General features: G+C 42.1%; 2 protein-coding genes across 4 annotated transcripts; one reads left to right on the forward strand and one right to left on the reverse strand.

Annotated features, from left to right (window-relative positions):
- Positions 1–3,813: 3,813 nt before the first annotated feature.
- On the reverse strand, positions 3,814–14,952 carry DENR (density regulated re-initiation and release factor). The gene is made up of 8 exons (XM_050924311.1): positions 14,855–14,952; positions 11,935–12,049; positions 9,767–9,786; positions 9,057–9,141; positions 7,782–7,865; positions 6,571–6,687; positions 4,888–5,027; positions 3,814–4,106 (listed from the first exon to the last, which is right to left on the reverse strand). The coding sequence occupies exons 2-8, from the start codon at positions 12,038–12,040 to the stop codon at positions 4,062–4,064; spliced, it is 597 nt and encodes a 198-aa protein (XP_050780268.1). The 5' UTR covers positions 12,041–12,049; positions 14,855–14,952; the 3' UTR covers positions 3,814–4,061.
- Positions 10,725–24,512, forward strand: GPN3 (GPN-loop GTPase 3). Of its 3 annotated transcripts, none has more exons than XM_050924310.1 (9): positions 10,725–10,796; positions 15,448–15,471; positions 17,493–17,601; positions 18,261–18,428; positions 18,755–18,879; positions 20,227–20,342; positions 21,499–21,595; positions 22,476–22,604; positions 23,405–24,512. In XM_050924310.1, the coding sequence occupies exons 1-9, from the start codon at positions 10,740–10,742 to the stop codon at positions 23,465–23,467; spliced, it is 888 nt and encodes a 295-aa protein (XP_050780267.1). In that variant the 5' UTR covers positions 10,725–10,739; the 3' UTR covers positions 23,468–24,512. The 3 variants fall into 3 exon arrangements, with proteins under 3 accessions (XP_050780267.1, XP_050780266.1, XP_050780265.1); XM_050924309.1 differs by lacking the exon at positions 10,725–10,796 and adding an exon at positions 15,172–15,280; XM_050924308.1 differs by lacking the exons at positions 10,725–10,796; positions 15,448–15,471 and adding an exon at positions 16,696–16,874.
- The last annotated feature ends 1,680 nt before the right edge of the window (positions 24,513–26,192 follow it).

Raw genomic sequence — 26,192 nt, forward strand, 5'->3', positions numbered from 1 at the left:
CCTTCTCTCGGGAGCTGCCAGAAAACCGGGGGTGAGATGAGAGGTGCTTGAGCTGGGGTGCAGCAATTTACAGGCTTTACCTGCCAGAGCCCTGGGGGGGGGCGGCCTCAACCAGAAGAGGCGGGGTCTCTCAAGATTTAAAGGCCCAGTGGGCCCCCCCGGACTTTAAATCAACCGGGGGCTCCCAACTGCAGAAGTAGTTGGGAGGCACCAGGGCTCCTGGGCAAATTAAAGGCCCTGGGACTCTGTGGCCACCAGAGCCCTGGCTCTTTAAATCCCCACCACAGCTCCAGCCTGGCCACAGTGCTGCAGGCAGGATTTAAAGGGCTCAGCCCTCAGGGAGCCCAGAGCCCTTTTAATCCCAGCTGCAGAAGCTGGACCAGACAGGCTTACTTTCACCTCTGGGGACATGCAGACACTGGGCCAGCCCTGCTCCACCCTAAGGTACCCACACCTGAGAGGAGGAGTCTGGGCCTGCGCTGCAGAGCTGGGTGCATTCTCCCCTGGAGGTGGCCAGGGGGGCACTAGGGTGCCATGCTGCCCTAGCGATCTCATTGTAAAATCCTATAGATTAGCCCCCACCAGGGCAAAGAGGACCGCAATAGCTACAGCAAGGTTAAAGGTACCTAGGCCATGTCTCTCCCAGGCTTTTACAGAAAAGACACAGTCAATGCAAAGCAAAAGCAATGTACTGTGTATCGACTGGTCCCAACTGCCTAGGTGCTAAGGGCTGCTGCTTGCACTGGAAATTGGGAAGGCTGAGGCACTCTTTTGAATCTCTTACCCTGGAGAACTGGAAGTTACTCCATTTCTGCCCTTCATTCATGCAGTGGGACAGAGAGTTGAAACATCTAATTTTTGCATAGCTTAAAAAGGAACTGTATTTAACTTTTAGAAGTATAAGTGGCTACTTAATTCTAATTGCACTTAATTTTAAAATTACATGAAACTAGTGTCTTAAGGTAAAATTCTTGTACTTTAATACTTTAGGGATTTAAAATTACAGTACTGAGCTTTTCTACCCTGAGGCAGTAGTGTAACTGGTGGAATTATAGAAGAATTATATATGCTTAAAACTGAATTCATAAGACACATCTAACAGAACCTGGCACCTATATGAAATTGCCATAAGGTGACTAATATAACGAACACAGTAAAACAGTTACAGCAGGGCAGTTGTTGCTTGTCAGATACAGCGCATTACATGAATTACAACTATCAGTTTATACACTGTGATGACTCAAGTCAGGCATATTTAAAACCACTTTATCAGAGAAGCTTCAGCTGCTATTTTATATATGTTGCAAGTCTACCACTCCTTTAAGAGTTTGAATGTAACAGTTGCAAAGAGAAATTCCGTAACACTTAAGTACCAACATCAATTCTGGCCCATCAATTCACAGACTACCTGTGCTAAAACATTTAGCAGGAAAAGTCTTTGGTATGAAGTTACTTAGTTATTTGTCACAAAGATGTGGCTACAGTCAGCTGAAGCAAAATCTTTCAACATCAATATATTGCCTAGATTGAAGAAATTTGGCCCCTAGGCCTAGAGGTGGTTTGGTTTAACCATAATTTGAATTTCTCTCAAGCCAGCTACATGCTAATAATACTAAGAAATCACTTTAAGTCTTTCTAGAAGATAATTCAGCTTTTATTACATGACTGACACAGAACTAGTTACAGTTTCATAGTATAAAGCTGAAAGAAGAGCTAGTGTGTGTTGTTCAGACAGGTTGATACATTTATTCACAATACTTTTTCCTTAAATTCAGTTTCTTACTTAGCACTGTATTTAAATTCAGCAAACATTTCTCTTTAAGACTATAGTCCTGGTTTGAACGCTATCAGTTTTATATTAGCAGCAAACCAGAAGTCAGATGTGCAGATACTGTTTATTCCAGACTCGTATGCATTAAGTGGACTAACCATATGAGCCAATATAGCATTTGGCTGGTAGGAGTCATACAAATCTTATCTTACAGTATTTGTTGTAAACAGCATGTCCTTCAGTGTCTTACATTCCTTAGTGTTCCTTGCTCTATCAACCCTTTTAATATGAAACTATTAACAGATCTTTGGAACCTGAGGCCCATTTCTGATCTCACTTTTCATTTACACCAATTTAAATAACTCCATTCAAGTTAGAGGAGTTGCACCAGTGTAAGTGCATTGAACTTTGATTTCCAATTGGATCATTTGAAACTGGTGGAAGGGTCAAGTGAGAACACATTTTTACTAGGGCTGTTGATTAATTGCCATTAACTCAAGATTAATAAAAAAATTAATCCTGATTAACTGCATTGTTAAACAGAATACCAAATTGAAATTTATTAAATTTTTTGGATGTTTTTCCACATTTTCAAATATTTTTAATTACAAACACAATAAAAAGTGTACACTGCTCATTTAATATTTTTTATTACAAACATTTGCACTGTAAAAATTACAGTATTTTTTCAATTCACCTCATACAAGTACTGTAGTGCAGTCTCTTTATCGTGAAAGTGCAACTTACAATGTAGATTTTTTTGTCACATAACCACACTCAAAAACAAAATAATGCAAAACTTTAGAGCCTACAAGTCCACTCAGTTCTACTTCTCATTCAGCCAATTGCTAAGACAAACAAGTTTGTCCACATTTACAGGAGATAATGCTGCCCACTTCTTATTTACAATGTCACCAGAAAGTGAGAACAGGCGTTCGCATGGGATTTTTGTAGCCTGCATTGCAAGGTATTTACATCCCAGAGATGCTAAATATTTGTATGCCCCTTCATGCTTCAGCCAACGTTCTAGAGGACATGCTTCCACGCTGATAACAGTTGTTAAAATAATAATGCATTAATAAATTCTGTGACTGAACTCCTTGGGGGAGAATTGTATGTCTCCAGCTCTATTTTACCTGCATTCTGCCATATATTTCATGTTATAGTAGTCTCGGATGATGACTCAGCACATGTTCATTTTAAGAACACTTTCACTGCAGATTTGACAAAACACAAAGAAGGTACCAATGTGAGATTTCTTAAGATAGCTATAGCACTCAATCCACGATTTAAGAATCTGCAGTGCCTTCCAAAATCTGAGAGAGACTAGGTGTGGCGCTTGCTTTCAGAAGTCTTAAAAGGGCAACACTCCAATGCAGAAACTACAGTCGGTCTGCTCTGCTTTGGATGGTTATCAAGCAGAACCCGTCATCAGCATGGATGCATGTCCTCTGGAATGGTGATTGAAGCATAAAGGGACATGTGAATCTTTAGCACATCTTGCGAGGCCGGTTACAACAGTGCCATGAGAACACTTCTTCTCACTTCCAGGTGACATTGTGCACAAGAAGCAGGCAGCATTATCTCCTGCAAATGTAAACAAACTTGTTTGTCTTAGCAATTGGCTGAACAAAAAGTAGGACTGAGTGGACTTGTAAGCTCTAAAGTTTTACATTTTATTTTTGAATGCAGTTTTTTTTTGTACATAGTTCTACATTTGTAAGTTCAACTTTCATGATAAAGAGATTACCTAATATAAGAATTGTATTACAAACTGAACAATACTATTTTGTGTTTTACAGTGAATTTATTTGTAATAAAATAAAGTGAGCACTGTACAGTTTGTATTGTGTGGTAATTGAAATCAATATATTTGAAAATGTAAAACATTAAAAAATATTTTAAAACATGATATTCTATTATTGGTTAACAGTGCAATTAATTTTTTTAATCACTTGACAGCCCTAATTTTAATTGAATCAGGTCTTAAAACTCATTAAATTCTGTTACAAAAATAAAAATAGCTGTAAGGAGACAATAACCTCGGTCAGTGAGGAACAATAACTTTATTTAATTAAATCCCTACCTTCATGCATGAGCATGATAGAACCCCCAGTTGAACTTTGGCAAAAGTCACAACAAAAAACAAACCAAGCAGCCTATATAGAATGGTGAAAATGCCATGGGTAAGGACACCCTACAGTTTTACTGCAGAGTAAATGCATTTAGAAGCCTTGCTTTGGCTCTGTCAACTATAACCATGTAATTAAATAAAGGCAGTCTTTCAAAATCACTTCTTCACTTCTCCAAGATCTTCAATGCTGTCATCATCCACCTACAACAAACAGATATTACTTTAAGGGGGTAGGGGGGAGTGTGCATTCCTTACTATGCCCTGCTGTGCTAGGTTCTTTACAGAAACAGTCACTCCCTGAAGAGCTTCCCATTTAAGGCTCTCACCCTGTGATGAATTTTACATGACTGGATCTCTGGGTCCATGTACAGCCCCACTGAAATCAACAAGGCCAGTCACAGAATCCATTGCATAATGGGCACCAAATAGTCAATGTACAAAGGCAGGAGAGACACACAGGTACAAGCCAGTAAAAATGTCTTGTTATAATTACACCAACAGAATGTAATTACATCACTTCTAAACCATCTGAATCTCAGTCCAACTACTTAAACATTAGCTAATTTCTCATAGGTGGCAACAGACATATGGTTGAGAAGAAACGTGATCAGCTGGAGAGACATTCCACACACAAGGAACAGTGTGGAAGAAATCATGGAGATTTTATATTTATCCAGCTATTTGTGGCCTTCATCACTATAGTATCCAAGCACCTAGCCGCAGATAATTATGTAGTTTTTGGAAAATGAGGAGATAGTTGGGTGTCATGTTCTTATGAAGGATTAAGTACTGTTTAGGAGTGGACATAGCAAGGTAAACTACTGGCTCTTTTAGTTTGGTATCTTACATTTCTACTTGTGGCCAGGGTAGAAATGAAAAACAATTTCAGAATTGTATCACAAGAGCATGGGCTACAGCCTCATGACTTAACTAGTAATTTTATGACCATGATGTGATAAAAATAAGTCACTTTTACATTTACCTCAGGCCATTTCTCCTGGATTACATCAATTATGTCATCTGTAAAGTCCCCCTGAATTATGATTTCATCTTCTCCTGTTACCGAGGCACCGCAAGAGAATTTCTGAGCAAAAAACCTTTGTGCTTCCTTCAGATCAATTTCTATTTACATAGAAGAAAATGTATAGAACAAAGAGTCAATATCATAATGTCTTCTCTAGCTTAAACACCCAAAATTTAAAACTTGCTTTAATTACGAAGATATCAGTAGCAACTAGTTTCATCATAATTAAGGTTGTGCCAGGGTTTCTAGTTAAACCAGATCCGTAAGTGTGTAACATATTTCAGGAACATTTATTCTCTGAATTTGTCCTGTGAAGAGAGTTATGCTATTTTAATTTTCTCTAATATTTCTTCTCTATGTGGTCTCTACAAGTTCCCATTCTTGGGGTGAACCAATGGTGCAGCACCGCATTGGGGGAAATGTGCAGAGCCCATCTCCAATAATTCTGGTTATAGGTGAGTAACCTTCATTTTTAGTAAATGACTTCTTAAGCAGAAAATTAAAAATGCTCCCTTTTTAAAGCGCGATACTGTTTTCCTGAAATTTGAGTTTCTTCTAACACAATATGCAATTCAAATAAATCACACATAAAAGTTTTAACTGACACCTCAGGGAAATTAAGATACATTTCACAGACATACATTATGTACTCTAAGTGAAAGAGTATTATGTTGAAGCCAAGGTTAAAGCTTGCCTTTTTAAAGGAATATGGGAAATAAAAGGAAGTTCAGTGTGCATGTTAAGATGTTTGGATAATAAAACTATGAGTGAACTGAGGCTGCTCTGGTTGATACTCTAGCTTTAACTGTCTATTTCATTGATTATGGATTGTATTATTAGGGGATTCACTTGAGCATTTTTAATCCCAAGAATTTGTGGGGAAATCCATTCAAATAATTTGTTTTCATAAGCTTATTCAAATATGTATTGACAGAGAGCAAATTGCTTTTATGTATATGCACAGTTACTTTAAAAAAGTCAAAATACACAATAGAGCAAAGACTGTTTGACTTAAATGCATACTGATATTGAGATTGACATCGACAGGTATAACTTCCTTTGCTGTGTCTTTGCTTACTTTTAAACAAAAATCAGTGGAAATAAGAACCTTAGAAGATAGCATTTCAAGCAGAAAGGGAACAAAAAGATAAAATAATTAAAAGGGAAAATATATGAATGAGGGCTGCTGACAATATATTTTATTCTACTAAGAATTTGAAACTGGACCTTTGTAACCAGAGAAAGGATATAAGATTTGGTAGTTCTTTACGTCAACTAAAATCATTTATATAGCATCATAAATGTACATGACACTTGATATCTAACAGACTGTAAATGTAAGACAAGTAGTGGCCGTGCCTGGGCATGGAGGGAATTATTGATAAAGAAAAAAAAAAAAAGATTGCTTGAAGTTGATTTTTAAGGACAGAGGTCTGGAGAAGCAGAGACAGGAGCACAGAGAAATAGTAGGATAAGGACAGAAGAGTGAAATCAAGAGCAGGAAGACAAAGTGACTCAAAAGAAGTTTGTTGCTGAACTTTTTCCTGCTAATATGAACCAACAAAAATTTTGAGTTAATATAACTCAATGGTCAAAAGCAAATGCAGTTAGAATAATGAAGTGTTCACTTGGCAAACTCACCAAAAGTTGCAAGGCCACACACTCTTGTGACATATTTCTTCTTTGCTCTAGGAATTTTAGCTATTGTAACTTTCTGTGGTACAGTCTTCTTTTTCTGTTTTATCTGACCCCTTCCACCTTTGAGACAGGACAAAAATCAAATGAGTATCTAAGTAACCATTTCATATATTGCACTTGCACTTCAGAAAAATAAGAACCTGAAATGGCAATTTTTTTTCCCACATAGTAATTTTGAAAAAAGTTATTGTCACCCTTACATTCCCATACAATTATCATAAACATTTCATATGTTGCATAATGTTATATCAATATAAGTACAACATTGCAGTGTTGTATTGAAAATATAACATCTCACAGTTGTCTTAATCATGCCATAAAGGTACAGTATTACAACAAACATTAATACATGGTCAGCTAAGGCTGTAACATTACTTTTTATTTCTTATTCCTACTTAAGGCAGCATTGACCAAAGGACATTAAGTCTGAGAAGGGTTAAAACATTACAGATGCAGGAAATGGACTTCAGTACTCAGTGTTAAAATAGTTTTGTGAAATATATACTTACACCTAGCCAATTAGAGAGAGTTAATTCCTGTATTAAAATGCAGCATTTACAGCAAACCTTTGGTACAGTTATAAGCAGGTAACATTTTCACTATCATAGTATTCACACTGGATTTAATCAACCCTGCAGTCTAATGCATGACTACAAATTTTCCTGTTTTTTCAGCTGTACAGACACATGGAGCTTTTAGACCAAAAGTTATTTGGTCCAGAGACTGTCAGCCATATACATCTTTGTACAGCACCCAGCACAAGGGAGCCCTAGTGTTGATTGGGCCTGGATGACATAGGACTTCATGAATGACCAGGAAATACAACTTGCATCTTTTATATGCATTTGGTATTGTTACTAGCTTGACTCTTTTGCCAGGCTGCCTAACATTCTCAGCACTCTGCAACATATATCTGCACCAATTTGCAGGAATACTGCATTCATGTACAGGATTTGTTTTGTACACCATTACCTCAACAGCTAATAAATGAGTTTTATAAAATGACCCAAAAGGTTGAGAAGTTGTGCTAGAGTGCATTTCAGCTGGTTGAAAAAGGATCCCAAAGTAGACAAAGATTCCACAAACGGCATATGTAAGACGGGTTCTAAGTTTATGGGCCAGATTAATACCACAATCAACTATTTAGACCTTGCCTCTCTTTTGCTTTTTCTTCTCCTCCTCTTCTCCTGCTGTTCCTTGACCTTCTCCAAATCCAGTTTCCTGTTTTGGTGAATTTTCTTATTATATTAAAAAAAAAAAAAAAGAAGAAGTTTAATAAGTAGGACCCCCACGTCTGACATATTGCATCTGCAAGGCAATTCTCAGGCTTAGTAAGATGTTACTTTAATGCCTATTCTATCATTGCAGTATCCCATCTGCAGACACATGTTATGTGTATGGCATTATATCACCACATTTGCACAAATTAGACATCAAACATTAAAAAACCTTAGCCTCAGGCTACATTCACCATTCCAAAGTAGCATCTCCATATAATAGTTTTTAGGAGAGAGAGAGATTAGTATCAACATTGTCATTCATGTTCCAAATATAAATTTCCACTCTAAACATTTATTTTCACCAGTAATACTTCCTATTTAGAATCCCGATAGATAGGATTTATTACTTTTCCCCCTATGGGTAGTTTAACTTTGAACTCACTCACCAGTTCAGTTAATAGCAATTCTAGATGTAATCTTAACTGAACAGATGACTGGGTACAATAGGAAATTTCTGTGTAGCCCTGGGAGGAAGCTCTATATGTCATGTCAGACATTATTTGACAGAATATTACATATTCTCGCACGTTGTCAAGCTATTATTTTACAGCACCCAAAAGGATACAAGCCCTTCACAGAAGCTATAAGACGACATAATACCTCCCTTAGGCCACGTCCAGACTAGGAATTAAAATCGATTTTAGATACGCAACTTCAGCTACGGGAATAACGTAGCTGAAGTCGAATTTCTAAAATCGAGGTACTCACCAGTCTGGACGGCGCGGCATCGATGTCCGCGGCTCTCCGCGTCGATTCCGGAACTCCGTTCGGATTGATGGAGTTCCGGAATCGATGTAAGCGCGCTCGGGGATCGATACACCGCGTCCAGACTAGACGCGATATATCGATCCCCGAGCAATCGATTTTAACCCGTCGATGCCGCGGGTTAGTCTGGACGAGGGCTTAGGCAGCTTAATCTAAATTTTAGACTTAACATGACCAGAGAAGGGAGATGAATAGTAGGGAAGTAAAGATTATTACAGTACAATTACACAGATCAGAGAATGGACAGAAGTAGAATGTTCAGTTTCAGCAGTGTATCATAATATCATTCTCACAGGATGTAGGGTTTTGTTTCTTTACACATGCAACCCTCAGTCTTTAGGTCACAAGCCCTGATCAACTGGAAAAATACAGAAAGATTCTTACCTACAGTAAGTTTCGCAAATTCATTTGGAAAATTCTTCTCTAACCATTGTCTGCATTTAGTCACATCAGGCATGTATTCACAGTACTAGGGGGAAAAGGTCACAAATTGTTATCTGAGAAATTACAAAATATATCACTAATGCATAGTGAGAGTCTGATTAACAGGCAAATTAGCAGCAAGGTAAAATGCAAGCTATTTCTTCATTTTGCTTGGGGACATGCACTTCAGTTGATTTCATTTATTAGCTGGCAGTAAAATTTTAGGTCTGGACTGTGGAGTGAAACGGAGCTGGTGTAAAAAGCTGGATTTGTGGAGAAGTTAGGATGGGGTGCAGGAAAAAAGCAGAAGCAAGTAACATAGGATCAGCCTAATTGATTAGTGACTGTGCTCTGCACCACCTTACAGGAGACACGTTCAATTCCTCAGACCAACAGGGGCTGGGCAAGACAAACTATGCAGGTGCTCAGTTTGCTATCCAGGAGCCTGGAGGAAAGTCATCTTGTATAGCTCAATGGTGTCTCCTAGATCAACACTAACCATTTCCAAGGGAGATCTGCACTTTCTTCTTCAGCCAGATAGTGGCTGCAGCATAGAACTTTAAGGGTTGAAGTATAGCAGGTGGAGAAGGGCAGCGAGAATCCCCATAGTGAGTACATGGAGAACTCGGATGGGAGAGGGGAGAATAAATCCAAATGTGAAATGAACTCACCTCTGTTGGCAATGAACAGACTGGGGAAGGAAAAGAAGGAGATTATTAAGAAATTTCATTCCCCACCCATTAATATTTCATATCAAGAACAATCCTTTTGTCATGTTAATCTTTGGGTGACTTTATGCCACTGCATTGACATCTATTAACCACACTGCTCTGCTAGCAACTCAGCACTCAGCCCTGAGTTCTGAAAAGGAACCAAAACGTTGTGCCTCTCTGCTAAATTTATCTACTAAATCACATCCTAAAAACAAGATAACATATACCCTGTCTTATCAGCTCTCTAAAATATTCTGTCACTTTCCCCTATCCATTACATTACAGTGGTTACCTTTCTTTACTACTGAATCATGCTGCCTACCTATAGTCCTAGTACTGGACATGCAGGAATAACAAAATGAAGATGCCACTGAATATACAATCTATATTTTATAATTCTGCACCTATTTTACACTAAACCAACACATTTGTCTCAGTCTAAAGGCCCTAAATTCAAGCTTCAGGAAAGGTAGACCACAATGCATTGTAGAGACCCAACCTGCCCTAGCAAGAGGGATGGACAAAGTGATCTAGTGGTGTTTGTCCTTCGAACCCATCATAACACAGTTTTCAAGAATACACACCATGCAGTTTCTTCATATACACTCTTAATACTCATAAGTAACAACACTGGTGTCTGTATAATACAGAACCAAGAATTGTGAGGCTGAATCTCTTGGAGCTACTGCAGTCAAACAGTTGGTGTTTCAACCACAAATTTTAATAGCCTTTCATATCTGACACTTCACATATAAAATCCTATAGCTATATTATGAGGCTGTAACATAAAATGATAAAAACCAGGAAGTTTGCAGCTGAGGACAAGACGACTTCCTTAACTCCGAGAGCACAGAGCGACAACAACTTTGAATCTTCTCACTTGCTTAGCAATAAGAATAAAACTCTAGCATGAAGCAACTCTAGTATTGAAATGCTGGCCTTCCTGAGCTGCGCCAAACTAGGAAGTGATTCTGGGAGGTACTCCAAGGTGAGTGAAAACTAAATAAGTCCAACACATCTTGATTTGTGACCAAAGTCAAGATTTAGACATCATTTAGATTTACTTGAAATGGAAACACCTCAACAGGGCTTTTTCCTGTCAAGTCATAAACACATCTATAGTGCTACAGAACTAAATCGTCATTTAAACCCAGGATCCGGAGGATGAAAGGCCTGTGAAATAACCACCAAGTCCTTGCCACAAAAATGATGATGTTACTTTATTGAGGTCAACCAGAGTTTCAGTTTTCTCCTACTAGTCATTTGTTCAGACACTATGCATTTGACTCAAGGCTTAGCATGAGAATAATCTCTATGGCCAGGGAGAAGAAAGAGCAGAGAGTGCCCAGACCTTTCAGGCAAAATTAGAAGACACCACTTCTCCTTGAGGCAGATGATATTTGCCACAGGAGATTACTGGATCATCTATTTAATTCTGCTGCCCCCAGGAGAAGCCAATATCCAAGAAGAAAGGCAGAGCCCCATAATACACCTAGCCAACTATGCGATATATAGATATTGAATAACTCAAAATTATTCAGTCCCTTTTTAAATCTGGCCATAATATTTGACTCTGATATCATGCAACAGTGGATAAAGCAGGCAGACCCAACTGTACAAAGAATTTCCTTCCCTTAGTTCTAACTTTATTACTAGTATTACAGTAATACCTAGAGGCCCTAATCAGGATCAGAGCTGCTTTGTGATAGCGACTTTACTCTGTACAGAAAGGGTCTCAGCCCAGAAGTGTTTACAGTCCAAGTGTGATGCCCATTAATTTAAGAGAGCAACTCATTCTTCTTGTATAGGAAGCCATAAACAGACATGCCAATTGAGAAGTCTTGTTTAACCCACCACAGATTCAAAGTACTGTCACAAATGCTTTAGGTACACACCATGTGACAGTACTTTGAATATCAATGCTAGGTTAAGAGTAAAAACACAGAGATCCGTAGCATGAAGCATTACAGAGAGGAGACTGCAGAGTGCAAAAAGCAGACCCTTCCCCGGTTCTGCAAGCAGAGCCTTATGGCTGGAAGTGGATCTCTCAGTCACCACCTGCACTGAGCTATTGTCATTCGTACAGCACCAGAGGCATCATGTGTGAGTGCCTCCTCAGCACTTGCCTCCACAGTAGAGGACCCGGAGAGGATAGTCTGCATCTGACCTGGCGTTGCTCCTTAGATCTCCTTTGCAGTCAGGGACTGTGGACTCAGCTATATCCATTGCCATCTCACAAGCCTGCAGGCCACAAGAGGAAAGTGTAGTTATGTTTTTGTTTTAAATTGCTGAGATATTGGAGGATGAAGAATAAGTCATCTTCCCCAATGTGCCCATTTTAGAGGACTGCGGAGGCTCAAGGATTAAAGCTCATGTTGCTACAAGGATGTGGGGGAGGGAGAGGAAGCAACAGGAAAGAGTGGAAAGGGACAAGTAACAACAGCAACATATGAGGAGATGGTATCATGAGGTTGTGGATGCACAGAGGATGAGATAAAGGAAGGGCATAGATACACAGCACATAAAGGAGGGGTGTGGAAATGAAACATGCAGGGTGGGGTGGGGTGAAGAGAGATGTGGGGTGTTATGCTGTGACAGTTGAGATGAATGGTGGGTATGTGGAGGGGACTGTAGGTACATCAAGAGACGGAGTGGTTATAATCAGCATTAGAGGATTGAGACAAATGTTGGGGTGCTTGTAGGAAACATGAAGTGTCCAGGAATTGAGGGCATATGGGTGAGGGGGCAGTGGAAATCAATGTGGGGCCTGGGCATATTGATTGAAATGTGGGACATGCCAGGGAGGATGGAGCAGACATAGGGTGACCAGATCTCCTGATTTTATAGGGACAGTCCTGATATTCGAGGCTGTGTCTTATATAGGCAGCTGTTACCCCCCACCCTGTCCCAATTTTTCACACTTGCTACCTGGTCACCCAATTTTTCACACTTGCTATCTGGTCACCCTAAGCAGACAGGATGAGCCATACCTCGGGGATCAAACCAAGTTGGGGGTGAGGGTGAGGAGTGCCAGTAGAGGGAGGATCAGAGAGATCAGGATGCAGAGAGCCACGGGTCAGGTAGTGACAGGGCAGAGGCAGGATCGGATTAGATGGATAGGGGTGGGGTGGAGTGCTGGCAGTGGAGGAGAGTGGTGGTGGTGGTGGGTTATACAGAGACAGGGTGGGAAGGGGTAGGGGGTGAGGAGCATCTGAAGAGGCAGAGGTGCTGGGGAATGATCAGAGGCATCTGAAGGGGAGGGGTGAGGGAGGGGGTGAGAGTCAGGATGGGGAGGGGGTGACTGAACAGGAGGAGGTGCCAGGGAGGATGGGGGGTGCCTGATGGGGAGGGGTTACCAGGGAGATCAGAGGGAGTGAGGGGTTCCAGGAGGAGGGGGTCAGAGGTGCCAGAGGGAAGGGTGTCTAAAGGGGAGGTCACAGGTGCTGGGTGAAGAGTGCCCGAAGGGGATGAAGGATGCCAGGGGCATCAGAGGGAGCATCTGAAAAGGAGGAGTGTCGGGGAGGGAGGGAGGATTGTCTGAAGGGGAGGGGTACCAGGGGCCAGAGCGGGTGAGGGGTGTCTGACAGGGAAGGGTGCGGCGGGGGGTGTCAGAGGGAGTAAGGGGTGTCTGAAGGAGAGGGCTTCTGTGGGGATGGCGGTGTGTGTGTCTGATGAGGAGGGGTGCTGGAGAGGTCGGGGGGGAGGGGAGTCTGACGGGGAGGTCAGAGAGGGGGAGGGGAGTCTGACGGGGAGGGGTGCTGGGGAGGTCAGAGAGGGGGAGGGGAGTCTGACGGGGAGGGGTGCTGGGGAGGGGAGTCTGAAGGGGAAGGGCTCAGGAGGGGTCACAAGGGGCGAGGGGTGTCTAAAGGGGAGAGGTGCGGTGGGGGTCAGAGGGGGTAAGGTGTATCTGAAGGGGAGGGGCGCTGGGGGGGATCAGAAGGGGTGAAGGGTGTCTGAAGGGGAAGGGTGCTGGGGGGGGGGTCAGAAGGGGTGAAGGGTGCCTGAAGTGGCAGGGCTCAGGCAGGGTCACAGGGGGTGAGGGGTGTCTGAAGGGGAGTGATGATGGGTGGGTCAGAGGGGGTCAGGGGTGTCTGATGGGGAGGGGTTCAGACAGGGTCACAGGGGGTGAGGGGCGTCTGAATGAGAGAGGTTCCAGGGTGCCAGAGGGTCAGAAGTATCTCATGGGGAGGGGTGCTGGCAGGTTAGAGGGGGGGAGGGGTGTCTCACGGGGGAGGGGTGCTGGGGGGGTTGGGGGGGGAGGGGTGCCGGGAGGTTAGAGGGGGGGAGGGATGTCTCACGGGGAGGGGTGCCGGGGGGGTTAGAGGGGGGGAGGGATGTCTCACGGGGAGGGGTGCCGGGGGGGTTAGAGGGGGGGAGGGATGTCTCACGGGGAGGGGTGCCGGGGGGGGGGTGGGCCAGAGGGGGGGAGGGGTGCCGGGGGGGGTTAGAGGGGGGGAGGGGTGTCTCACGGGGAGGGGTGCCGGGGGGGCTAGAGGGGGGGAGGGGTGTCTCACGGGGAGGGGTGCCGGGGGGGGTTAGAGGGGGGGAGGGATGTCTCACGGGGAGGGGTGCCGGGGGGGGGTTAGAGGGGGGGAGGAATGTCTCACGGGGAGGGGTGCCGGGGGGGTTAGAGGGGGGGAGGGATGTCTCACGGGGAGGGGTGCCGGGGGGGGTGGGCCAGAGGGGGAGAGGGGTGCCGGGGGGGTTAGAGGGGGGGAGGGGTGTCTCACGGGGAGGGGTGCCGGGAGGTTAGAGGGGGGGAGGGGTGTCTCACGGGGAGGGGTGTCTCACGGGGAGGGGTGCCGGGGTGTCTCACGGGGAGGGGTGCCGGGAGGGGGCTGGGGGGGAGGGGTGTCTCACGGGGAGGGGTGCCGGGAGGGGGCTGGGGGGGAGGGGTGTCTCACGGGGAGGGGTGCCGGGAGGTTAGGGGGGGAGGAGTGTCTCACGGGGAGGGGTGCCGGATATCGGGCAGGGTGGGAGAAGGTGCGGAGCAGGCTGGGGGAAAAGTCCCCGCGGGGAGCCCCTCCGCCTCGCAAGGCTTATTACCCGGCTGGCCCCTCACGTCGCACTCTCGGGGGGAGGGGGCGGCTCCTCCTGCTGCTGCTGCCTCCGACCCCACCAGCACATGCAGCTTCCCGACCAGCCCCGCGCGCCGCCGCCTTATCGCGAGAGCTCGAGGGGGAGGAGCAGCCAAGTCTCGCTCTGAGTGACGTTAGGGAAGGGAGGAGCCTGGTTTCCGAGGGGACGACGGGGGGGTGACACGCTCGCTAGGGGACGGTGCTGAGCTACTAGGGCCGCCGTAGAGTGACCTGGGGGCGGTGCCAGGAAGCTAAGGTGCATTCTTTAGGTTCGGCGCCTGGAGGGGAGACAGGTGATGAGCCAGAGGGAGTCAGCAGGGGGCGCGTCTCTTGGTGCTGGGTCTAGGGGCACCGCAAGGCGGGAGAAGGGATGTGTGCTGTGCCCCCAGCCTGGGTAAGAGTGGGATCTAGCACCCTACAGGATCAGCAAACCTGTGATCTCTGCACCCTTGTGTGTGGGGATAACTACAGACTGACCCACTCAGACTGTTCAAAGTCAACCAGAGTGTTGCCATAGCAAACAATACACAAAAACGCCTCTCTGGCACTTTTTGTCCACAGGTCTCAATACTCTTCACAAAGCAGGTGAGAGCTGCGTGGAGCCACTTGCACACCTCCACCTAGGAGCCAGACCTGCTGCTGGCCACTTCCGGGGAGCAGCACGGTCCATGGTGCCAGGACAGGCAGGAAACCTGCTTTAGCACCCCTACTGCACCACTGACCGGGAGATGCTGCAAGAAAGCCTGCACCCCAATCCCCTACTCCAAAACCAGAGCCCCCCCTCCACACCAAAGCCCTCATCCCTGCCTCTCAGCCCAGACCCCTGCCCCCCTCCTGCACCCCAACCCCCTGCCCCAGGCCAGAGCCCCTCCCACACCCCAAGCCCCTCATCCCCAGCTCCGTTGGGTCATGGACATCAACAATTTACTTCAACTGGGTCACCAGAAAAAAAGTTTGAAAACCACTGTACTAAGGTATATCTCTGACTCTATTTTATAGGAGAGATGTACAGCATGTGGTGGGGGGGAGAGGATAAGGGACAGAGGTTAAGCTTGCTTGGTGTATTTAAACCATATTTAAACCAACATTGCCAACTCTGTTTTATCTCATCTTGCAATATTTTAAGGCCCAAGCTAGTGTTTTTTATTTAGCCTGTTGTAAAACTAGGCAAATATCTAGATGAGTTGATGTACCCCTTGGAAGACCTCTGCGTATCCCCAGAGGTACACATATGCCTGGTTGAGAACCACAGGTCTAAAGGCCACATCTGCAGAAGCATTGGAAACAATAAACAGAAGCATGATTGTTAGTGCACGCACAGCATTGAATCATGCAATACACAGTAAATTCACTAGCAGTCCCACTGAAGCCAATGAGACTCAGCCCATGGGATTTGGCCCATTCTCTACATTCAAATCCCCCCACTAATATAACACAGTTACTGGAACCACTTAGTGATGTATTAATAGGAGGAACCTGGCAAAATCCCCTGGTCTCTATCTCATGTAGCCCTTGGCTCTAGATGTTCAATGACTCCCCGTCAGGGGGATGTACGGTCTCAACACAGGGCTGTGCAGTCAGTTTACACTGGCATTGCTGAACCACTGGGCTGAGCACAGGTCGGGGACCCAGGAGCTCCCAGAGGCTAAGGCTGGCTCAGCCAACAGCCGTAAGGACCTTGGCTATTTCACCAAACTACCCCGCTTTGGCCTGCCAGCAAAGGTATCCGTTCAGCGGGCCTCGGGCTCCTCCGCAGGGGCGAACTGGGCTGAGCAGCGCGATTCAGCCCCTGCAGGAAGCTTGAGCCGTGCGAGCCTCCGTATCCGAGGAACTGCGTGTGTGTGTAGAGTGTGTCCGCCACGCTACGGGACCGTGGAGGAGCCAGTTCCTGCCGCTCGGTCTCTGTATTGCGCCGGGTTGTGGGAACGGAGCAGGCAGCTATGCCTCGCTTCGCTCAGCTGGTCATGGGCCCGGCGGGCAGTGGCAAGGTGAGACCGGCCGCTCCCTGCCTTGTACCGGTGGGGTATTTGGGGGTGTAACTGGGAAGTGTGGGGGTAACGGGTAGTCGGGGTAATTGGGGGCAACAGGAGATTGGGGTGACTGAGGGGTATGAGAGTAATTGGGGTCATGGGGGTATCTGGGTGCATAGGGTAACTGGAGCGGTTATGAAGGTCTGTGGGCGCAGGTAGCTGCAGCCCCAGCCTAAAAGCTATTCAGTGGAAGTTGCCATGTGCCATTGTTGGCGACTGTTGTAATTTGAAATAATGTAAAGTGGAGGTGACTCTTCAGAGAAGATAGGCCTCTTAAGTAATTTACAAATAACCCTTTGCATTGCACTTACACCGCTCCTTTCGATTGAGGATTGGAAGGTCCTCTACAGAGGTGGTAGTATTCCCCATTTCACAGCCAGGAAAACTGAGGCATGGAGGGGAAGTAACTTTCCAACATATGCGGCAAGTCAGGCAGAGTTAGGAATGGAACCTGGGAGTAATGATTCCCAGCCCTTGGCTTTGACTGTTAGACGGTTGCCTCTCCTTTCAGATCTAAAATTGCAACACCGTTTAGGTACTTGCAGCTGTGTAATAAGGTTTCTATTTAAATTGCAGAGCACTTACTGTTCCAACATGGTCCAGCATTGTGCAGCCATAAACCGCTCTGTGCAAGTTGTTAACCTAGACCCTGCAGCAGAATATTTCAATTATCCTCTGATGGCTGGTGAGTTGTGCTTAGGCTAACGCTTTCTTAATTTCCCGTACTCTCAGAACTGCTGAAAACAGGTGAAGAATATAACAGTTCTTACTCAGGATGAATCAGTCTTGAACATTGAGTTTTCTTACATTTTAATAAGACACTTCCAAATTTAGTTACCTAGAATTAACCAGTCTGGATAGCCAAGCTGTTCTGGTTTGATTGACAGCACTCTCCAGATTCTAAATCTATTTTTTTTTTAAACCTAAGTCAAAGAGCTATATATATATATATATATATATATATTTTTAGGCATTTGGAGGCAGTATTAGTAGGACCTACAAAAATATTTTTCCTGAATCTGCAGCACTGTTTAAGAAACTTCTTAGAAATAGTCAGCTTCATTGTTTCCCCTGTATAGTCAGTGAGTTTCTCTTATTGTTTGAGGTTTTTTTTTTCACATGGCAAAAGGGAAAAGAAAAATGCTTTTAAAAAATAGGAATTTGTGACTGTAAAATCACAAAAATTGGCAAAAGGCTTGTGATGATGAGGGAGCTGGTATAGCACCTGAAACAAATTTAATTGGTCGCGTTTGTTTTGAGAATTAAATTTGTTGTAGGAATTTACCTCTGGAATTTAAGTACCTAGTGTTGGAAAAACAAACAACACAACATCTTTTATTCTAGACATTCGAGAATTAATTGAAGTGGATGATGTTATGGAAGATGACTCCTTAAGGTTTGGTCCCAATGGTGGTTTAGTATTTTGCATGGAATACTTTGCCAAAAACTTTGACTGGCTTGAGGATTCTCTTGGCCATGTGGAGGATGACTATATACTCTTTGATTGCCCAGGTAAACAAACTTCTGTACTCTGGTGTCCTCATTTTTGCTTATCTGATGTGTAACTCTTAGACGTTTTTTGCTTGCAGTGATAATTTGGAGATAAAATCTTTTTGTATGGTTCTGTGGTTCAGTGCCAAAAAGTCACTTATTATTTGAGTATAAATCTATCTAAGAGCAAGTAGAATTATCTAAAAAGAAAGATCACACATTCTGTGCTAGATTTCACTAATTTTAATAGAAATATCCCATGCCTATCTGTTATAATGAACTAACATACTGGCAGTGTCTCTGCGTTAGTTTTACATTCTTGCATATTAATTATGTATGTGTCCTAGGTCAGATTGAACTCTATACTCATTTGCCAGTGATGAAACAGCTGGTGGAGCAGCTGCAGCAGTGGGAATTCCGTGTCTGTGGAGTTTTTCTTGTTGATTCTCAGTTTATGGTGGAATCTTTTAAGGTATCAGTTTTAAACTTGGTTGTTACAATTGATTTATAATTTACAGAAGGACAATTAATCTGGGAAAGTGAATAACTATATTCAAAAGCAATCATAATGTTTTTCACCTATCTGGAACTCTCCATTGTTACATTTCCGTAAACTTGAATATTGTTTATGGCCTAATGGTTAGAGAGAGTGGGTGGGTGGGAAGTGGGAGTCAGGCATTCTGGGCCTTTTTCCCAGATCTCATACTGCTTTCAGTGTGACCCTGTGTCACTCACTTAACCTGTAAAATGAGGAAAATTGGCACTTGGAAAAATGAGGCTCTGGAAGTAAGGTCCAGGACACACTGAGATAGGAATCAACCCCCGCACACCCCCCAGTGGGTTGGCTTCTGACCTGGCAATGCTCTTGGACATTGCTCTGCCTCCTATGTGTCATATCTATCTGTCACTAGTTTTGCCCCTCTGGTAAAATAGCCAGTTCCTATAAATGAGGATGGAGGGGTGAGTTGTGTGGAGATGCATAGGGTTGGGCGGAAAAGGCTGATGGGGTAATTAAAGTATAGTACAGAACGGGGAAAGTGAGGGTGAGGAATAGAGAGACAGGCTATCTCTGTGCTACAAGCTAGGGATGTGATTCCCCTGCTCATGTACACATAGTCGCGCTTGCTCTCAGCAAGTTAGCACAAGGATAAATAACAGTGTAACCTCAGTAGCACAGGTAGCAGCAGCAGAGACACGGCTGAGCCATGCTGAGTACATACTCACCCATTTTAGGTGGGTTTAGACTTGGCATACTTCAGCTGTGCCTCTGTTCATACTCATGCCAGCTTGATGAAAGCTAGCAGGAGCATGTGTATGTGAGCAAGGGAATCACATACACAAGGGAATCACAAAAGAGCGAGCCTATTGTAGTCACTTTATGTGTGGGGCTTAGAGAAGCAAGAGTCACTTTATCCTGGCTAGAAGGTGTCTGCTATATTTTTCAAGTCCTTAGGATACCACTTACATTCTGCACTTGTAAGATCTTCAGCCAAAAGGTATTAAAGTGCTTGACAAAGGAGCTTGCCCTTTTTAAAATAAATAACATATAGAGCATAAACCTGCGCTCATAATTTATTAACTATTTCAAATATTCTAGTCCTAGGGAAGGTGGGGTTGTTACATTTTTGTTGTGACACCATAGCTATATGAGGGCAGCATCACTACATGCTTCCTTGTATCATGACATTTAGTGCATTGTTGCGATGCAGCAGTAGTATATTTACTGCAGTGATTACTAGGTTCCTTTTAAAAACTCCTAAGATATTGCTGTATATTTGTGTGTCTGTATTTAATTTAATCACTTTTCTTATTTTGTCAGTTTATTTCCGGTGTCTTGGCAGCCCTCAGTGCAATGATATTGTTAGAGATTCCACAGATCAACATCATGACCAAAATGGATTTGTTGAGCAAGAAAGCTAAAAAGGAAATTGAAAAGTAAGTTTTGAAAAATACGTATTCTGTGTTCTGACACCCTGAGGCAAGATTCAGGACAAATTCAATCTAATGTCCTCCCAAAGTGAAAATGGAGTCTCTGGGGACAACTTGTGGGGAGAGGAAGCCAGATGGAATTGTTAAATTGTTGAGATATTTACCATGTAGCCTCTGATAATTTGCAACTAACTTTGTCAGATGATCTTCTGCATGTATGTGTATATACACATGGATGGAGAATTGACTTGGAGAACTGTAAGAGCCTTCTGAATCCATTTACAGAGGATTTTGCCTATGTAGTTCAAATCCTAAATTAGAGGTGGTCCTGCTTCATTATATTCAATTACAGACCCAAAAGTCGCAAGTCTTCAACAAAAAACCTCCAGAAACAGACTTCAACGAGAAACTGCAGAACTGGAATTAATTTGCAAACTGGACACCATTAAATTAGGCTTGAGTAAAGACTGGGAGTGGATGGGTCATTACACAAAGTAAAAACTATTTCCCCATGCTAATTTTCCCCCTACTGTTACTCACACCTTCTTGTCAACTGTTTGAAATGGGCCATCCTGATTATCACTAGAAAAGTTTTTTTTCTTCTGATAATAGCCCACCTTAATTGACTAGTCTCGTTAGAGTTGGTATGGCAACACCTGTTTTTTCATGTTCTCTGTGTGTGTGCATATATATATATATATATATATATATATATATATCTTCTTACTGTATTTTCCACTGCATGCATCTGATGAAGTGGGTTTTAGCTCACAAAAGCTTATGCCTAAATAAATTTATTAGTCTCTAAGGTGCCACAAGTACTCCTTTTTCTTTTTAGTGAAAATATAGTCCCTTTTCTTTATATGCAGATACCAAGATCTACATTTCCCCCATAATCTCTCAAAAATGTTTTAAAAATTTAAAGTATAAGTAGAAAATTAAAACTTTAGTGAGTTTGGTACTACAAATCATAATCTTATAAACCATGATGTTTATACATGTGAGAAAACTCTATTTTTAAAACAGCGTTTGCAAATATGTTCCCTTCTAAAATTAATTAAAAGTACAAAACCACAAGGAATGGTGCCAAAGATTTGAAAGTACCATGCATTATTCAAAGCCTTGATAATTGTTTTTTTAATGTTAAAAAACAAATTTTCAGGTATTTAGATCCTGATATGTATTCTGTGATCGAAGATTCTGCAAATATACTAAAAAGCACAGTGTTCAAGAAACTGACTAAAGCTATATGTGGATTGGTAAGTGATGTGTTGGTGTTTTATCCTAGTATACTTTTTGAAATTCAATCCTTTATAATTTACAAATATTACAGTATCAGAGTTAATTTTTCTGCACATGCGTATTTTTATAGTATCTAGAATATTTATATCTTTCTCAAAAATATGTTTTGATACAACTAATTTACTAGTATTTCTGGGAACTAGAGCAGTGGTTCCCAAACTTTTTCCCATCAAGGACCCCTTTAGCATCTGACACTAAATGTCAACTCCTTCTGTTTCCAGTGCTCCCGGAACACTCCTGCCAGCATGACCTCTCTCACAAGGTGCATGCGAAATTACACTGTGTAGAGGATGCTATATTGAGAACAAAATGGCATCCTCCATACAGCAGAAGAGCCAGAATGCTATTTCAGTGCATTCCAGCCTTATCTCTAGGGACTGACCCCTGCATAATGCATGGTGAACCCCCAAAGGTCTGGGGACCCCACTTTGGGGACCACTGACCTAGAGAATTCTCAGACTCATGAGTGTAAATGCTGACAAATTGGATTTTTTAGCCTAGTCTCTCACAGACTGAGTTTCAGTCCAGCATCCAGTGACTACCTTATAAGTTAGGCATATAGTCAAGATAACATTTAAGTGATCCTGATGTGTAAGCAGTGTAGTGTAGTGATCTGAACAGAGGACAGGCAGCCAGGAGCTCCAGAATTCTAATCTTGACTCTGTCACTGGTTTGCTATGTGGCCTTTTATCTCGCTTTCCCCATCGGTAAAGCAACTGATCTGTAACTTGTTAGAGTTTGTATGGATTAATGCTTGTTGTTTTGGAGTATTGAGTGTTCTTTATTATTTATTTATCACATCCTCTAAGAGTCATACTTTTGAAAACCTTCCTCCAGATTGATGACTACAGCATGGTTCGATTTTTACCTTATGATCACTCTGATGAAGAAAGCATAAATATTGTGCTGCAGCACATAGACTTTGCCATTCAGTACGGGGAAGATCTAGAATTTAAAGAACCAAAGGTAAAGCACTTTTGTCTTTTAAAATGTAAAATTTAAAAAAAAAAAAAACCCATCACTTAAATGTAATGAACTGATGGTGTTGGTGTTACTTTGAAACATGGACACTGACACTGCCAAGAAGGATTTGTGCAGCCAAAGAGGAGCTGGCCAGCATTTTCAGCATGAGCAGGGCAGAGTTTAGTATATGAATTAACTGTGACATTTAACCTCTGTAATGAAAATGGATGGGTATGGAAACGCTCTCTTAGCATAGTTCTGCAAGTTTGAAAAATGGATTCTGTGGGCTGCATTACTCGTCAAATTAATGGAATCACAGATTTTAAGGCCAGAAGTGACCTTTGGGATCTTCTAGTTTGACTTCTTCCATGACACTGGCCAAAGGATCCCACCCAACAATTTCTGCATCAAGCCCATACCTTTTGTTCGAACTATAGAATAATATCTAAAATATAGACTCTGAGACACATGCATTACATTCAGATCAAAGCCATACTTAGTTTTATTATTATTCAAATATTCATGAATCCTGAAGAAATAAATATCCGCCCCTCTTATTTCATTTTGAAATTCAGTTGTTCAGTACTCTTTAAATATACAGAATGCCTGGATTCAGATTTGTTACACTCTGATCCTTGGATCTATAGTATCTAAGAGGACTGTAGAAACCAGATTGCTTCTTGGCATTCCTTGTTACCTGTTTTATGGAATGTTGTGATTCCTGTTGCAATAAAAAAGTCATAGAATAGATGTAACCATAGAGAAAAATGGAACCAATATTTACTTTGTTTATTTTGTGGCAGGAAAATGAAGAAGAGAAACCTGCTACTTTAGATGAATATTTTCAAGACCAAGTGGATGAGTAAAGAATGTATATACCAAAAGAAGAGAGAAAATAGCCTGGTTGTAAAATATGCCTAAATAAGGAATCTTTCTCTGAATATTTGTGGGTGTTGGGTTTTTTTGGTTTGTTTTTTTAAATATCAAAACTATAACTTGAATAAATGGCTAGAGGAAGCCAGTCATGCATTTTCACATTATTACTTTAAGAAATAATTGTCATTATTGTATATAAAATACTTAGCCACCAGTCACAGAAAGCTAAATTCCATACACATAATTGCATTTCTTCTTTAAATGCTAGATTGCTTGAAAAATCTGGGCGTTGTAGAGGGGCACTGTCAAAATAAAAATCATATATATTTTTTTCTTCCCTTGTTACTAGTAGCTTATTAGTAGGGAGAAAGTTTAAAACAAATCTAGTTTACTTACCATTTATGCTGTTGGTTGACATTTTGTATTTCATTCATACAACTGAAAATGGAGTAGTCATTTTCACTTTCTGGTTAGTTGTGTGCTAATTTAATGTCACTGGGTTTTGGTTCCCAGTGCTGCAGAAAAAATGTTTAAATGCCCCCAGTAACATGGTTTTTGTACACCTCATGAAAATGTTGAGATTGATATATCACTCACCCAATTCATACCTGTTATAAATTGATGTAGCTCTCTTGAAATCAATGCAATTGTACCTGGTTATACCAGGTATGAATTTGGTCCATTAGGTTTTTGTTAATCTGCTCACCAATTATCTAATTTCATTTCAAACAACCTACATTATAGGCCTATTCAACCTGTCAGTGTCCATCTATCCTCCCAGAGATGTTTTTAAATCCTTAGCCAATGGCAAGTTCTCTGAAAGAGAAATCTGACTTTTAAGTATTGACTTAATACTTCAGATTTACACAGCTGTTCAGAAAGATGTGAAAAGCAGTTCTTTGAAGGAAACTGTTGCTCTTGCTGTAGTACTCTGTACAATATTTAAATATGAAAAAAATACTTTTTCAGATGTTTATATTTCATTCCTTGACTATTACAATGTTTAATAAATTGTATGTATAGGAAAACCAGCAATTCCCTTGTATAACCTTCTAACTTCCTTGGGATTTCTAGTTGGAAGATTCATTGGTTTCAGGAGTTCTCTCCTCATTGTAGCATAACCTTCAGATTAGAACACTTGCATGATATATTTTAAAGGGGCACTATTAGGCTGCTTAGGTCTGACACAGTTTGACCAAGAGTGTAAAAATGTGATGGTCACATGACTTCTCCCCAGTCATATATGCACACTACACAGAATGGTAGTGATAGCTATGTGACAAATTGCAGAATCATGTGACAAAGTTCATCCTTCCCTCATCTGTACTCTGCTCGCTAATCTGTCTCCCCAAAGAGCTGTCACTTTAAAACCAACAAAACAACTATAGTGAGGTATAACTTTTCCTCCAAAATTAATTGCACTGGTTTGGGATGCAGGACATGCAACCCTTAGCAGGAGAAAAGTCATAGCTTGGAGATACTCGATTTTGAACCTATCACAGGTAGTAAGCTTTACACTATTGGAGCTAACAAACTCTTTACAATGGGACACATCACTTCTACCTGTTTGTGATTCATTGTGGAATATTGGACCTGACAGTACAATTACATGATTTTAAGGTCATTATTTTCTCTCCCTCCAAATCCTGAAGAGTTGGACAACATGTGGCATATACAGAATGACAAGTCATACGGTGTGGTATAAAGGTTTGACACTTGTTTGGAATGACGTGCAAAACTCATTTGTGATGCTGTCACTCGTGAATAATACAGCCACCCCAAACTCATGTTGATAAACATTTCATATCACTCCAATGTGTGGTTTACATAAACATATGCATTTCATCACTAAGAGCGGTGGCGATAAAATGCCTGTGCTCCCATATTTGACTCATTTGATTAAAAATAAGGAAATAAATAAAAGCAGACAAGCTAATTTCAGATTAATTGAATGTGTGACAACTGTAAAACAACAATTGATAAAAGAAGAGTGAGTGGAATCCTAATGCTATTGAAGTCAATGGAAGTTGTGCTATTGACTTCAACATAGACAGGGTTTCACCCATATTTTTCATGCTTCCAAGAGGGCATTTTAAAAATTCAGTTGCTGGTTTTCTTTTAAAATACATGTGCTTTCTCTTGTACTGCTATATAATGTCAACCAGTGACACGTTACAAGAGCATGCTCATTATATATTGCTCCTTTTATTATCTTATTTCAATGCACTAAGGATCAAATGAGTCTTTAGAGGCAAAACTCTGATGGACTTTGGTGGGAGTACTGCTTAAATAAGAGTTGCAGGATTTGGCTCTGTGTATTGATATGTGCTTTCAGGCACCCTTCCTCAACTAAGATTCCATGAACAGGAAAAAAAATAAAATCCTCTCATGTGCTACTTAAAGTAACTTTTCTGCTGATAAAATCTTAAACACAGTGATGTCCACTTAACAAAGAAAAGTATTTCTAAATTTGATTAAAATTGCCAGGAGTTTACAGGGTTGTCCATATTATCTACCAATAATCACTTCAGAGGGCATGCTGTCCAGGCAAGAATTTGGTAGCAAATAAGGCAACTATGTATCGTGTCTAATGTTTATCTCCATAGAGAATTCATATTTCAGTGGTACTTGTATTAAACTTATGTAATAAAACCTTTGGTGCTTAAGTCCGTTAATGGCTATTAGCCAGGATGGGTAAGGAATGGTGTCCCTAGC

The sequence above is a fragment of the Gopherus flavomarginatus genome, chromosome 15, assembly GCF_025201925.1.
Source record: "Gopherus flavomarginatus isolate rGopFla2 chromosome 15, rGopFla2.mat.asm, whole genome shotgun sequence".
In the NCBI taxonomy this organism is placed as follows: Eukaryota; Metazoa; Chordata; order Testudines; family Testudinidae; genus Gopherus; species Gopherus flavomarginatus.